The sequence below is a fragment of the Sabethes cyaneus genome, chromosome 3, assembly GCF_943734655.1.
Source record: "Sabethes cyaneus chromosome 3, idSabCyanKW18_F2, whole genome shotgun sequence".
In the NCBI taxonomy this organism is placed as follows: domain Eukaryota; kingdom Metazoa; phylum Arthropoda; class Insecta; order Diptera; family Culicidae; genus Sabethes; species Sabethes cyaneus.
The window spans coordinates 141,296,662-141,310,113 of record NC_071355.1 but is presented as its reverse complement, the minus strand read 5'-3'; the positions used below and the strand labels follow the sequence as shown (position 1 = coordinate 141,310,113).

The window sequence follows — 13,452 nt, the reverse complement described above, 5'->3', positions numbered from 1 at the left end:
CTTTGATCGCCTTAAACCAACCCGTAAACAGCCATTGCTCTTGCAATTCAGCTACAGTTGTTACTTGGGTAGGTGACGAAAATATTTTTGACATGTACACCCGGAAAAATAACTATTGAGCTTGCTGACGTTTACCGTACGCACACATCGACGCGCGCTTTGTTGTTGCTGTTAGATTTTACGTTGATTTAACACGTTTGTTTCTGTTTTCTCCCAGTTATACCCCGGTAAAAACCCCGAATTAATCCACCTAGTGGCATGACCTAGCCTTTCTACTGCCACAATAATCGTTATTTAATTTCTCAGGAACATCTATAATTAACTTGACTATATTTTTACATATCCGTTCCGTATTCCTCAAAATCCTTATTTGCCAGTAAAATTCACAACGTATTGCGTAGAATAATTATATTTTCTTTCCTTGGGTGCGTAAGCACTTGAAGAAAAAGATATCGACAACAAAATGATTAATCTCAAAATTTTACTATTAGCACAGACAAACAGACAAGACACTCGCGTAAGTTCCATCGTTCATTCAAAAACCACTTATTTTTCAAAAAAGCATGTTTCGCAACATGGCCACACCGCGGCGCACGAGTGTTGCTTCGAGTTTTCAGTATAAAACCATACAAATGTAAAAACCTACAGTATAAAACCCTGCAAATGTAAAAATTCTACAGTATAAAACCCTGCAAATGCAAGCTACTCCGCAACATGCATAACAGAGGGTGCTAATGTGACAAGCAAAATATGGTTTTTGAAGGATTTTCTTCTATGTGTCATGTCAGTTCGTCAGTGGTTTAAGCATGTAGGTATAGTGGTGTATAGGATTAAAAATACTAGTGAGTTGATTTTTCCAAATAAATTTATACAAATTTCAAACAAATTTTGCGCATCAATAGATACTTTTTTCAATCAATAGATACTAGAGCTTAGAAATGTTATATAATAGGAAGTAAACGTTTCACGGTAGTAATTTTGTAAGATTTGTTTTCGTTAGTGACATTTTAAAGGACCGATGTCTTATGTCATGTACACCCAATTCTTTTTTTACACGGGGGATGTGTCCCGTGTAAAAAAATACCGTGCAAAAATAAACCGTGTTATTTCGAGAAACCGTGCAAAAAAAGTCGTGCAAAAAAAATTCCGCGTACAAGAATCCGTGTAAAAAAAGAATTGGGTGTACAACTGTTGTTGATGAAATTTTAGAAAAACCGTGTTATTTCGAGAAACCGTGTAAAAAAAAGTCGTGCAAAATAAATCCGTGTAAAAAAATCCGTGCTAAAAAAGAATTGGGTGTATCATGTTAGGCCACACCGCGGCGCGCGAGTGTTGCTTTGAGTTTTCAGTATAAAACCATTCAAATGTATAAAACCCTACAGCATAAAACCCTGCAAATGCAAGCTACTCCGCAACATGCATAACAGAGGGTGCTAGTGTGCAAGCAAAATGTGCAGGACGATGGTTTTTAATGTCGTTTTCGTTTTTGCGCTATAGCTACACCGAGGCTACACCGGTGTAACTTTTTTGCACCAAAACTGTTCGTTTTCGATTTTGGTGCTACACCATTGCTACACTTTTTCTGCACCAGCTACACCAGAAAAAAAGAGTGTAGCTGGTGCAGATAGGAAAACACAAACACACCCATACCACATCACTGCAGCTGAACTGTAAGCGTTCGTTTATACAGCGAAAAGTGTAACACCAAACGGTGTAGCTGCACCACAAAAACGAAAACGGCATAAAGGATTTTCTTCTAAGTGTCATTAATATTTTTTTGAAACGATGGTTCTACAATTGATGAGATTGATGTATGACCGCATTTCAAGGTCAAGACTAAAAACTTGAGATTAGTCTATTACATAGGAACGGGGCCTTCCCTCGAAAACCCGCGCCGAGAAACGCGGCTAACACACGCTGACAGACGAACAACGTCACGTGCAGTACCTTGCAAGTCGTAAGGGCCGGCATAGTGTCGTCGTCCTGAAAGTAAATAGTAGTTAGATTAAAACTTCTTGCTCGGTGGTAATCTGCAATTGATGCAGGAAGCGGCACAATATGTGTCGATAACCCAACCATACGCGTCGCTATTCTTGAGAAGTGGATTTTGCGGTCTCCTTTTGTCCAGCGCCTCTATGGTTCAAAGGTACAAGTACCAGCGAACCACATGCCCTGGCGGGTGTTGTGGGTTCGAATCCGGTTATAATCTCAGATTACAGCATGGTTCGACTCATGCACCTTCCAGCATTGGACAAAAGGTAGGAGTCAAAATGACTACTTGTCAAGCATAGCTTCCAATACCCCCCCCTTCCTTTCCGCTCTTCCCCTCCTTCACCAAAACATTTTCATTTCTTCCCTTACCGTCCCTTCATCAATTGGGTCCTAAAATTTGTGATAAAAAGATGATTTTTTTAGAAGGAACGATAAAGCTTCCTATTATGACTACCAGAGTATAGTTTTTTCTTTTTTAAAAAGATGCAGAGCACTAAAAAATTAAAAAACAAAAATATTGTAATTTATTCTCCCTTGACATTAGAGATCTTCCTTGACATAACGAAAATAACACGTTTCTGGCAACAATGATAACTTTTTCTCACTGGCAACTCTGGTTTGACATTAGAGCAGCTGATCGTTTTGACAGTTACAGCTTCGCAGTTGTCTCTTGTGCTTGTCTGCGTTTTGCTGGTCGTGAGGAAGTGGATCATCAAATTTGTACTAGTTATCGGATAAAAGTTTTGATTCGGGCAATGTATTCCAATCCATCGATTCACGGTGCTAGACTTTGTCCAAATCTAGTTTGCGCTAAGAATGACTCGGTACAATCGACCCCGCAGAACAGTATGAAAACGCCAACCGAAACTGGCACCGTATTATCAATCAGATTGGTATGTTCTGCTACTCCGATGTGAATCAGCTGTAGGGCGAACGGCACACCAAAAATTTCTGTGCGTTTCTAACCAAACACGGTCGCATCTCGATGGCGGGTGTTGCATCCGAAAACTGAAGCCATCCACGCTGTGACCAAGTGCAGTCACTACGCTTATTGCTGATTTTGACAAAGGCCTTAATTAAACTGAGATGACCGGAAACGGAAAATGAGTTGTAGACTCAAAAAATGTTTTAGGTCGCGATTGCCAAGCCATTTCCTGACTTCGCAAATTTTGACTTTTTGACACACTATCACATGAGCGTGAAGGCAAACAAAAAGTTTTCCGTGACATTTCAAGACATACTATGGTTTCTTTTTATAATTCGTGTTGTCTAGACACCGCTTGACACAACCATGCACAACTATAGTTTGTCTATATAAGGTTGCCCAAATGTTTATTTTTTGTTCAAAATTTCACAAAATTAAAAAAAAAGGTTTTTAACGGCAATAGCCTAAAATTATAAAATTGTATATCAAAATATGTGTTCCTAACCCTAACCTCATCGATTCAAGCTAAAAACGACATAGGGCTTTAGGACCCAATTGTAGAACCATCGTTTCAAAAAAATATTAATATATATGTATGACCGCATTTCAAGGTCAAGACTAAAAACTTGAGATTAGTCTAAGTGTCATGTCAGTTCGTTAGTGCCTAAACTTTTCATTTGACACTAAGAACATTAAAATCGGTCCAGCCATCTCCGAGAAAAGTGAGTGAGATTGAAAGTGTTACACACACCCACACACACACCCACACACACACACACACACACACACACACACACACACACACACACACACACACACACACACACACACACACACACACACACACACACACACACACACACACACACACACACACACACACACACACACACACACACACACACACACACACACACACACACACACACACACACACACACACACACACACACACACACACACACACACACACACATACAGAAAATGCTCAGTTTTCGAAACTGAGTCGAATGGTATATGACATTCGGCCCGCAGGACCTTCTTTTCCATTTCCGGTTTTCCAAGTGATTTCTATACCTTTATACTATGGCAATATAATTGCCACTGCCTTATAAAGGGTTAAAATGATGAGTAAATAGTTTCACCCAGTTAGCTTCGAGGTACGATGCTGGTCTAACAAGCTAGTCGTCGTATGTTCGAATCTCGGCTAGGCGCGGTGCTTGCTAGTTAGAGTCAATAGGATCGTTGCACTGGCCCCGTAATTTTCCTGTACTCTAACAGCCGGTTGCAAAGTCTGTCGATAAAGAAGGATTATGTCTAAAGACGGTATAAACCCATGGCTTTGCTTTTTAAATAGTTTCGCTGTTGATTTTCTCAGTTCGATGCAAATGTTAGATAAGATCATTTGAAAAATTTCCCGAGATTTGGCATTCTTGTTCCTGGCACAGCCATTGGCATCGCACTGATGTTGGGTATGCAGCCAGTATGTGACGTTTATTACACTCATGTCAAAATTTCAAATCCCATTTGCCTTTCTCTCTCAATTTTTCATCCGTCATCCATTTTTCTCCAGCGCAAGCAATTTTCTCGTGATAAAGCTGCTGTTGTGTCAAAAATTTTCTCGTCAGCAAAGAGTTTGGAAGTTAATTTCCGAAAGTGCTGCGTCTCCGAAGTAAGAACATACGTGAAAAAAGTTTAATATCCGCTGAATTTTTCTGTCCATAGCGGAAGTGTGAAAAGTTGGTGACTGAACTGTGCTCGTGCTGCCAGTCGTAGAACAACTTAATTCTTTTTTCTGTCGATTAATTGTGCAAAAAAGGCAAATCATGGATGAGGAGTATGACGCCATTGTCCTGGGCACTGGACTGAAAGAGTGCATCCTCAGCGGAATGTTGTCGGTTTCGGGCAAGAAAGTGCTGCATATCGACCGAAATAAGTATTACGGTGGCGAGTCGGCGTCGATTACTCCGCTCGAGGATCTTTTCGCCCGGTTTGGAGTAGATCTTCCCGAGGGAAAGTATGGCCGAGGACGTGATTGGAACGTCGATCTCATTCCTAAATTCCTGATGGCCAATGGATTGCTGGTAAAGTTGCTAATTCACACGGGCGTAACCCGTTATTTGGAATTCAAATCCGTCGAAGGCAGCTATGTATACAAGGGTGGAAAAATTTCCAAAGTTCCCGTTGATCAAAAGGAAGCTCTTGCTTCTGATTTAATGGGTAAGTTGCCAGAAACGTTTTTTATGATACTTTCATCAACTGCTTGTGCAAATTTGCAATTTGGTTAAAAAAAAATTTTCTTTCGATCTCTTCGTTCCATGAAAATGAAAAAAGGAATACCAAAGAGACTAAAAACGAGGGGCTCGCACATTGATATTACTCATGTAACTTTTTGTAATTATGTTTTCATGCCTGTGCTTATTTAATTCTTTTCTGTCACAAACTCGTTTAGAATTGATTTATTCATCTTCGTTTAATACCTGTGCGAATTCGCTTTTCAACAGCGAAACAAAATTGAAAAGATGACAAGGTGACTGCAGAAAAATGAAAGCTTTTTATAGTGAGTCATGTCCATGAGTTAGTTCGACAATTCGCATTGACAGCGGAAAAGAAAATTTCGCTGCTTTGTTCACCTTACACACACGAACGCTCGGGAAATCTTACGATGTGCTGTCAAAATATACGTATCACAAAAGAACAAACATATTTTCCACCCACTTTTCTCAAACAAAATTAAGGCTGTTAGTCATTTGGTGAAACTGTTATATTTCAACCAAAAATTAAAAAAAAATCGCTAAATGGTTCACAGTCTCAGTACGAGAAACTTGCATGAGTAGGTATACATATGTAAATATTTTAACCAGTAGGGTACGGGAGGGTAGTTTCAGTAGGTTTCTAAATTCAGCCTATTTGCCTTTTCTTTCGCCAATAAAAATACTTTGCCAACTTCCATTTTTAATATCTTATAACTATTTTCTCAAGACTGTAAGTAATCTATTTTCTATTATCTATTTTCCACCTGTTCTTCCACTAGAACTAGGCCATAGGCCGAAAAAATAGATGCCATCGCTTAATGGGGTGAAAATACCCTCCGATTTGTGTCGATTAAATATTATTTACTTCCGGGACCTGTATTTGCGGTGATTCTAGAGTACATATAAGTATTTTTATCGATATAATAGACTGTAAAATTAGAAGTAAATAAGTTATTTATCGAATACTGAGAACTTTTTTCAAATTGAGTGCTGTGCATAACTTCATCTGTTTTGTTATATCGCCAAAAATAAATAAATTAAAATGGGAATGTTAAAAACAATTAAATGTTAATTAAAATGGGAATATTTGTTCGAGGGAATTCATGTAAATTACGAAAAAAAAAATTTGTGAAAAGTTTACATGTCTTTTTTGAGTTTTGTAATATCTCTAATTTTGAAAAAATATGTGGGTAGACCGCTGAATTATAAAAACGAATAAATAATTTTTCTTGTCTAGCACTCGTCCAGAAAATTGCTGTTGAATAAAAATCAAAATTTGAGCTTTTTTTAGTGCACTTGCGTAAAAAATTGAGTAAATTAAATCGTTTTTATGATGTCCGTTAAAGGGTTGAGATGCGTAAATTGTGTACGTACCAACGAACGGCAAACCCGATGACATGAAGAAAGAGTTTTATGACATATGGAGAGTCCTCAGGATAAAGAATAAAGTTAGTCATAAGGGTGTACAAATGTATACACAAGTGTGCCCTGATCAGGGATGGTCCGATCACTTTAGACTCAATTTCGATTCATTTGACGGTACCGTCTTAGTCGAGCAATATGGAACCTTTGGAGAACTACTAATTATCTACATATTTGCTGAATAAAGTTACGGTGCTGTAATGCTAGTAACTCATTAGAGACTAAGTGAACGTTCACGTCCCTGTATATAGGAATTAGGGCAAATTAATGTTCCATATTGCTCCTAGTTCCCCTATTACACATTGATCAGGTTGGAGTTGAAAAATTTGCCTGGACACCCTTAACCACAGTAAAATTGTAACCCACCCAAATTGCTCTAACTTTTGAACTGTTGTGTAAAATTAATTGAAATTTTTGCATGGAATGGAGAAAGTTCAAAGTACATTGTTTACATTGGTTTGGTTTTTTCATCAAGTGCGCAAAAATCTGAAAAATGGCCAAAGACAGCTTGTTCGCGAAAAAATTCTGCACGAATACATCGAAAATACAAATCTATCAATATAAATCCCGAATTCTACGGTTTCTCTTGTCATAAAACGGTTAGAAGAACGTCCGACTCTCCTAAGCGAAGATGCGGGAAAATGTCATCTGTATAGTTTTAAGGATCATAAGCGCGTAGTTGGAGCCTTCGACCGGAAACCAAACTTCTCCGTTCGAGATGTGGCAAAATTACTTCGATTCGATTAGTTACGTTTAAGGTTCAGAAGGTCTCAAACCGTGAGGAAAAACAGAATACGGTCGCGAAAAGCCGTAGGTACTTGAGAGTTATACGATCAAAAGTTGACGAAACCACGCTGCTGCGTTTGGACGACGAGACGTACGTGAATACGGACTTCTGCCAGATTCCGGGGAGCCGGTATTTTACTTCCAAGGATAAATTTGATGTTCCAGAGAACCTCCGAAAGTGGAAGATGTCGAAGTTTGCCAAGCAATTTGATTTGGCAAGCAATTTGTTCATGTGGAAAGTGCAGTACTCCTTTCGTGACCACTGACCACAGATACCATGAATGGACAGGTGTCTCTGAAAGAGTCTCTCCAAAAGCGACTTCTTCCTCTTCTGATATCTCACAACTCTTCTACGATCTTCGGGCCAAATTTAGCTTGGAAGGACGCGCTGGAGTGGTATAAGATAAATAATGTCGATTTCGTGCCGAAACCCCCGATCAAATACATCGGAGCTACGACCAGTCGAAAAATACTGGACTATTATGAAGCAGAATCTTCTAAAACGCCCTAAAGTAGTCAAAACAGTTGAAGCAATGAAGAAAGCATGGGTAAATATGCAAAAATATGTCGATTTTGAGCTTGTGCAAATCCTCATGGATGGGGTTGAGGCCAAAGTACGGGCATTTGGATACGGAGGCGAAATTAAATAAAATGAAGATGGTAAAGTTAAGTTTATTTGTTTTATTTAATGCCAGAGTGGGCCCCGCCAAGGCACAGTGGTTTGTTTGCTCGGATTCGTGAACTTTTTAAATAACTCTTTTCATAGTGTTTTTTTCAATATGGCGTCTTCGCAAGAATTTCTGTATATCAATAGACGCAACAACTGGTGGTTAGTATTAGTTCGGAACTCAAACGCAGGTGGCGCTGCAAAATTTAACTTTCTAATTTGATGATTTAGAGCTATAGTATGTTTTAGAAAGTTTTAGATAATCTTATTATGAAGCTTTTTGCAGAAAACATTATTCCTCTAAGTATCACAGTTTTCGAGATATTAAGCGTCTTTCATGACGGACCCCCACAAATCAGGTTTTTCACTGTAGCTTCAAAACTATGTGATTTAGGAAAAAATAGTATTCTGCACACATTTGCATCTATTAAAACCTCACACTTTTGCAGAAGAAAGTGAACACGTATCTTCTATACAGAGCGAGTTACTGAACGATTTAGATAAAATTTAGCCATACTTCGTACTGCTATACAATACAAACTTGAAAAAACTGGCGGCCGAGATAGAATTAAAATGAAAGTACATTCAAAACTGATCTTAAAACATACTAAGTCATTTGTGTCTTTAAGTATCTTCATCATTTAATTTGCAGATTAGCATCGTACCTTGCTATTAACAGGGCGATGGGATATAGTAAACATTATGATATACATCATATATCTCTTAAAGACTGAGTAACCCTTTTTGGAAATTCAAATTAAATGATGAAGATATCCGGTGTGGTCTCTTGGCCGAAGGAGGGTGTGGTCTTCCGGTCGGACTTGACCTCGGCCCACCATGCCAAGAGATCACTGGAGGAGATAAACCGGTTGAAGAAAAACGTACCGAAGATCGCCAATTTTTGGGCGTTGCTCAAACGGGGGATCTCTCCAATAATTTAAAAATATACAAACTAGAGAAGCAGATCGCGAAGGCCACGAAAGAGTTGAATAAGATACCGACGCCTACCTTTTCATCGGCCATGGCGAAGGTTTCGGTCAATGGTTGTAAGGCCGCCCGGCAGGGCGTCGAAGCTTTTTGTAGAATTCTTAATAAACGTAGGATTTAAGCAATATTTATTCCACTGAATCATCTTGTATTTTTTACATCGCCATCCGAAATTAGTCCATTTTTGCAATGTATGCGTTTAGTATAGCGAAGTATATTGGCCCCTATCCGCCAATATGAATACGAAAAAATGATAAATTTGGAAGGAACACTGATTTAGGTGCCACAATGTCACGCTACGACTCTGCATCACTTGGTTAGCTGTACCGCAATTTTACGGGTTGTACAGGCTTGGTATGCTCTTTTGTTAATATATTTGATATTTTGCTCTTTTGATAATATATTTACAGAGCTATTGTAGGACTAAAATCATTGATAGCAAAAGGAGTGCTCTTTTTGGTACCAACGGGCTAGCTGGTTCATAGCGCCATAAATACAAAAGGCAACGTTAACTTTAACAATATTGTAGATAATAACTAGTTCTACAATTGCCCCATACACCACTCTTTCCAATTCTGCTTGGTTGAGACGCTGTAATCAAAAAAGGAGCAACATCGAAGCGAAAAGAGCGTGCCAAGCCTGGTGTTGTATAGTTAGATTTTGTGCTATTCATTAAGTCAAACCATAAGTTAGAATTATTATTTAAAAAAAGGTAAACTAACAAAAAATCATTGTAAATGCCTCTCATAGGTATGTTCGAAAAGCGCCGCTTCCGCAACTTCCTCATATATGTGCAGGACTTCGTCCAGGACGATCCGAAATCTTGGAAAGATTTCGATCCGACTACGAAACCCATGCAGGACCTGTACGACAAGTTTGGGCTGGACAAAAATACTCAAGATTTCACGGGCCATGCATTGGCGTTGTATCGCGACGACGACTACCTCGCTGAGCCGGCGGTTAAAACAATCAACCGCATTAAGTTATACTCGGACTCGTTGGCCCGTTACGGTAAATCGCCGTATCTGTACCCAATGTATGGTTTGGGTGAACTGCCCCAAGGGTTTGCCCGCTTGTCCGCCATCTATGGGGGCACCTATATGCTGGATAAGCCGATCGATGAGATTGTCTACGACAGCAATGGTAAGGTGGTCGGTGTACGCTCTGGAGAGGAAGTTGCTAAGTGCAAACAGGTTTACTGCGATCCCACCTATGTGCCGGAAAAGGTAACAACCTCCTGTTTAACTTTTTAGTTTACTAAAATTTTGTAACTCCATTTTAGGTACGCATCAAGGGTAAAGTAATTCGCTGCATTTGTCTGCTAGACCATCCTATTGCGAATACGAAGGATGCTCTTTCTACCCAGATCATCATTCCGCAGAAACAGGTCGGACGTCGGTCGGATATCTACGTCTCACTGATTAGTTCCACTCATCAGGTCTCGGCTAAGAACTGGTTTATTGGTATGGTTTCAACCACTGTTGAAACCGACAATCCAGAGGCGGAAATCCGACCGGGGCTTGAGTTGTTGTCTCCGATTGCACAAAAGTTTGTATCAGTATCGGATTACTATGAGCCGACTGACAATGGGTTGCAGTCACAGATCTTTATCTCGGAGTCATATGATGCTACAACGCACTTTGAAACGACTTGCTTGGATGTATTGAACATCTTCAAACGTGGTACCGGCGAGGACTTCGATTTTTCAAAGATCAAGCAAGAACTGGGCGATGAAGAGCAGTAAAAGACAGATAACAATTGCATGTTGAGAGTGGCTCTTTATTCCTGTAGAAGCAAAAACCAATTTAAGCGAAACGGAGAAACCTATCTTCTCCGTAGCAAAAAAAAAAAGATTAATTACGATTAATATATGAAAAAAATTACATCTGATACATTATATATTAATATTTACCGCTATTTTGAGTATGAGCTGCAACAGAAAAACAAAACACTCCACATGTCATACCGGCGAGTCTCTTTAGGTGTTGTAGGTTCAAACTCCCCTAGCAGCAAACGCATAATATAGAAATTGTCACACCGTTGGGAGAGAATTTGTCAAAATGTGAACTTATCAAGACAAAAAATCAATCAAACATCGAAGTATCTCTTTGGGGAATGATAAACCAGGAACCCTCAAACTAACTAGCAATTACTGTAATTGTCACTGAAAAAGTGGGCACTACAATCATTTTTTCTTTCATACACCAACGCCGAAAGCATAGACATTGCAAGACATGTTTTTGTTGTTTTTCTTTGAGCAGCCTTCATACTACATCTTTTCTGTCCTGGTTTATGTTTTTCTCGAAACATCTACTTCACATGGTCAGTATACAGTTTCGAACGCTACGACCTGCAACGTACAATTCTGCAGGAAAAAAACAATGTGTCGTACTAGCAACAGTAAACAAACCGAATAAGTATTTTATTTTGTTGGCTAAACAGCAGAAAATGTCTTATACTCGGTTTGCACTATGCACTATGTAAAACATATTAATGTAGAATCTTGCGTGGTTTAGGGCCAATAATAAACGAATACGGAAACTATCAGAGCTCTTTGCGGGGGAGCGGAAAAAGACTATTATAATGTGCAAAAAAAAAAATAGAATAATCTAATTTACACACACATATTCACAAAAAAAAAACAGAAAATAGACTTCCGTTCTTATTCTTGAGTACCAAGTATCAATTCTTGGATAGGTGCGTCAGTAAAACTTAAATTGGCGACAGACTCGATTGAATTGACGATACAAAGTATTCAATAATAAGCGTGTTTATGATTGATAACGAAATATGTATGGCAAAAATGGGAAATGAATTTATCAGAAAACATCGGCTTTTCAAAAGCTTGTACGACATATATTTTTCAGCTTTTGTTTTTCATTGCTTGTTTTGTACTATTAACATTTATGCAACGGTTACGAAAATCAACAAATAAAAATGATTGTTTAGTGACAAATTTGAAACAGCGATGTTTTGCACAGAATGTGAAAGAATAACCTGCGAATTGAGTAAATGCTGCTTAATCTGATGATATAATACACAAGCATTCCGTATCAAAGGATAATACGAAATAGGTAAAATCAAATAAAATGCTATAGAGTGAACAAACAAGCATTTATTTTCTTGTGCTGAACGAAATTCCTTTGTATAAAAAAATGGAAAAAAAATTCGATTTAGACATTGCCAAAAAATATTTGTATTTGATAGTATCAAATGGTTCTGTTGCAATCAGTGAAAACAAAAGATGCAGAAAAAGTAAGAGTAATGATTCCAACAAACTTTGAAAAATCAAATAAACAACTTTTCATTATCAACTGAGAACTGATTCTCTTGTTTTCTTTTATGGGAAGTTTGATTTATAAGCATTTTGACAGGATAGTCAATAATACGTAAGTGATCTTATTAATAATTAATGCTAACTTAGTGCGCTTCTCCCCAACATGCTTGCTGAACACGAGTGCTGGTGCTGAAATTAATGCGGAGTTGAATACAGCATTCTTTTAGCAAAACGAGTCTGCTCTTGTGGAGTGGTTCCGATCTCACCTGAAGAACCGCACTCTTTGTACGAAAATCAGATTGCAGTTTCCAGCACAATTTACGAATATCTCAGGAGTACCGCAGGCTAGTAACTTAGGCCCACTACTCTTTACGTTGTTCATCAATGATTTATCGCTGCTGCTTTCGGATGGTTGCCGAAAACTGTATCCAGATAATATAGAAATATTCAAAATTCGGTCGAAACAGTTTGGATTGCGGTAAGCTTCAGCAGCTTGTTACCGTTTTTCATAATTGTTCGCAAAATTTTCTGATCGTCAGCATTCAAGCGTTATTCAGTGTTATCTCCTTTCATCGGATTAAAGAGCCTGTTAACATTGCTTATATTTGGCAAACTTACACAAATTAAATGAACAATGTTTTGATATTTAATGATAAATACTTCGATGATTTAAATTGTCACTCTTTAAGTATGTTGTGATACATGAACGATTAAAATAAAACGATTGGAAAAACAAGAACAAAAAGTAATAAATGTACTGCGCTGTCTGTAGTTTGGTTGTTGGCAAGGTATCTAGATAAACTGCAATATCCGGTCCAGTCATTGAGATACTGTCGATTACGAAGGAGGTTCTATCTCCGGTGGGATACTGCAAACTGGAATGAGCCTCAGTATCAGGAGGTAGTACCCTGGTACGACCTCGGGCTTACACAAGGAGACGTTGAATCGATAGCGATCGTCCGATAGATGTTTGAATTTCACGCGTAAGTCTATGGTTTCTTCTGGTGCACATATCGACTGGCTTTTATTGTGCCTTTCGGTGCAATCGGGAGTATAGAATTTTTCTACACGATGGGGCTATCCAGATCAAAATATGTGTTTTTTCTTCGGAACGCGCGGTATAACGCTTGAATTTTGCTTG

At 38.6% G+C, this 13,452-nt stretch overlaps 1 protein-coding gene across 1 annotated transcript; it reads left to right on the top strand.

Moving 5' to 3' along the window:
- The first annotated feature begins 4,483 nt into the window (after window positions 1-4,483).
- LOC128744718 (rab GDP dissociation inhibitor alpha) lies at window positions 4,484-12,304 on the top strand. Its single transcript, XM_053841910.1, has 3 exons — window positions 4,484-5,137; window positions 9,785-10,260; window positions 10,317-12,304. The coding sequence occupies exons 1-3, from the start codon at window positions 4,744-4,746 to the stop codon at window positions 10,776-10,778; spliced, it is 1,332 nt and encodes a 443-aa protein (XP_053697885.1). The 5' UTR covers window positions 4,484-4,743; the 3' UTR covers window positions 10,779-12,304.
- Window positions 12,305-13,452: the final 1,148 nt, after the last annotated feature.

Excerpts from the sequence above, each read along its gene's own strand:
- LOC128744718 (XM_053841910.1), top strand. The coding sequence starts at position 4,744 with ATGGATGAGGAGTATGACGCCATTGTCCTGGGCACTGGACTGAAAGAG. Across the intron at positions 5,138-9,784 it reads TCTTGCTTCTGATTTAATGG|GTATGTTCGAAAAGCGCCGC; the intron begins GTAAGTTGCCAG and ends TGCCTCTCATAG. Across the intron at positions 10,261-10,316 it reads CCACCTATGTGCCGGAAAAG|GTACGCATCAAGGGTAAAGT; the intron begins GTAACAACCTCC and ends ACTCCATTTTAG.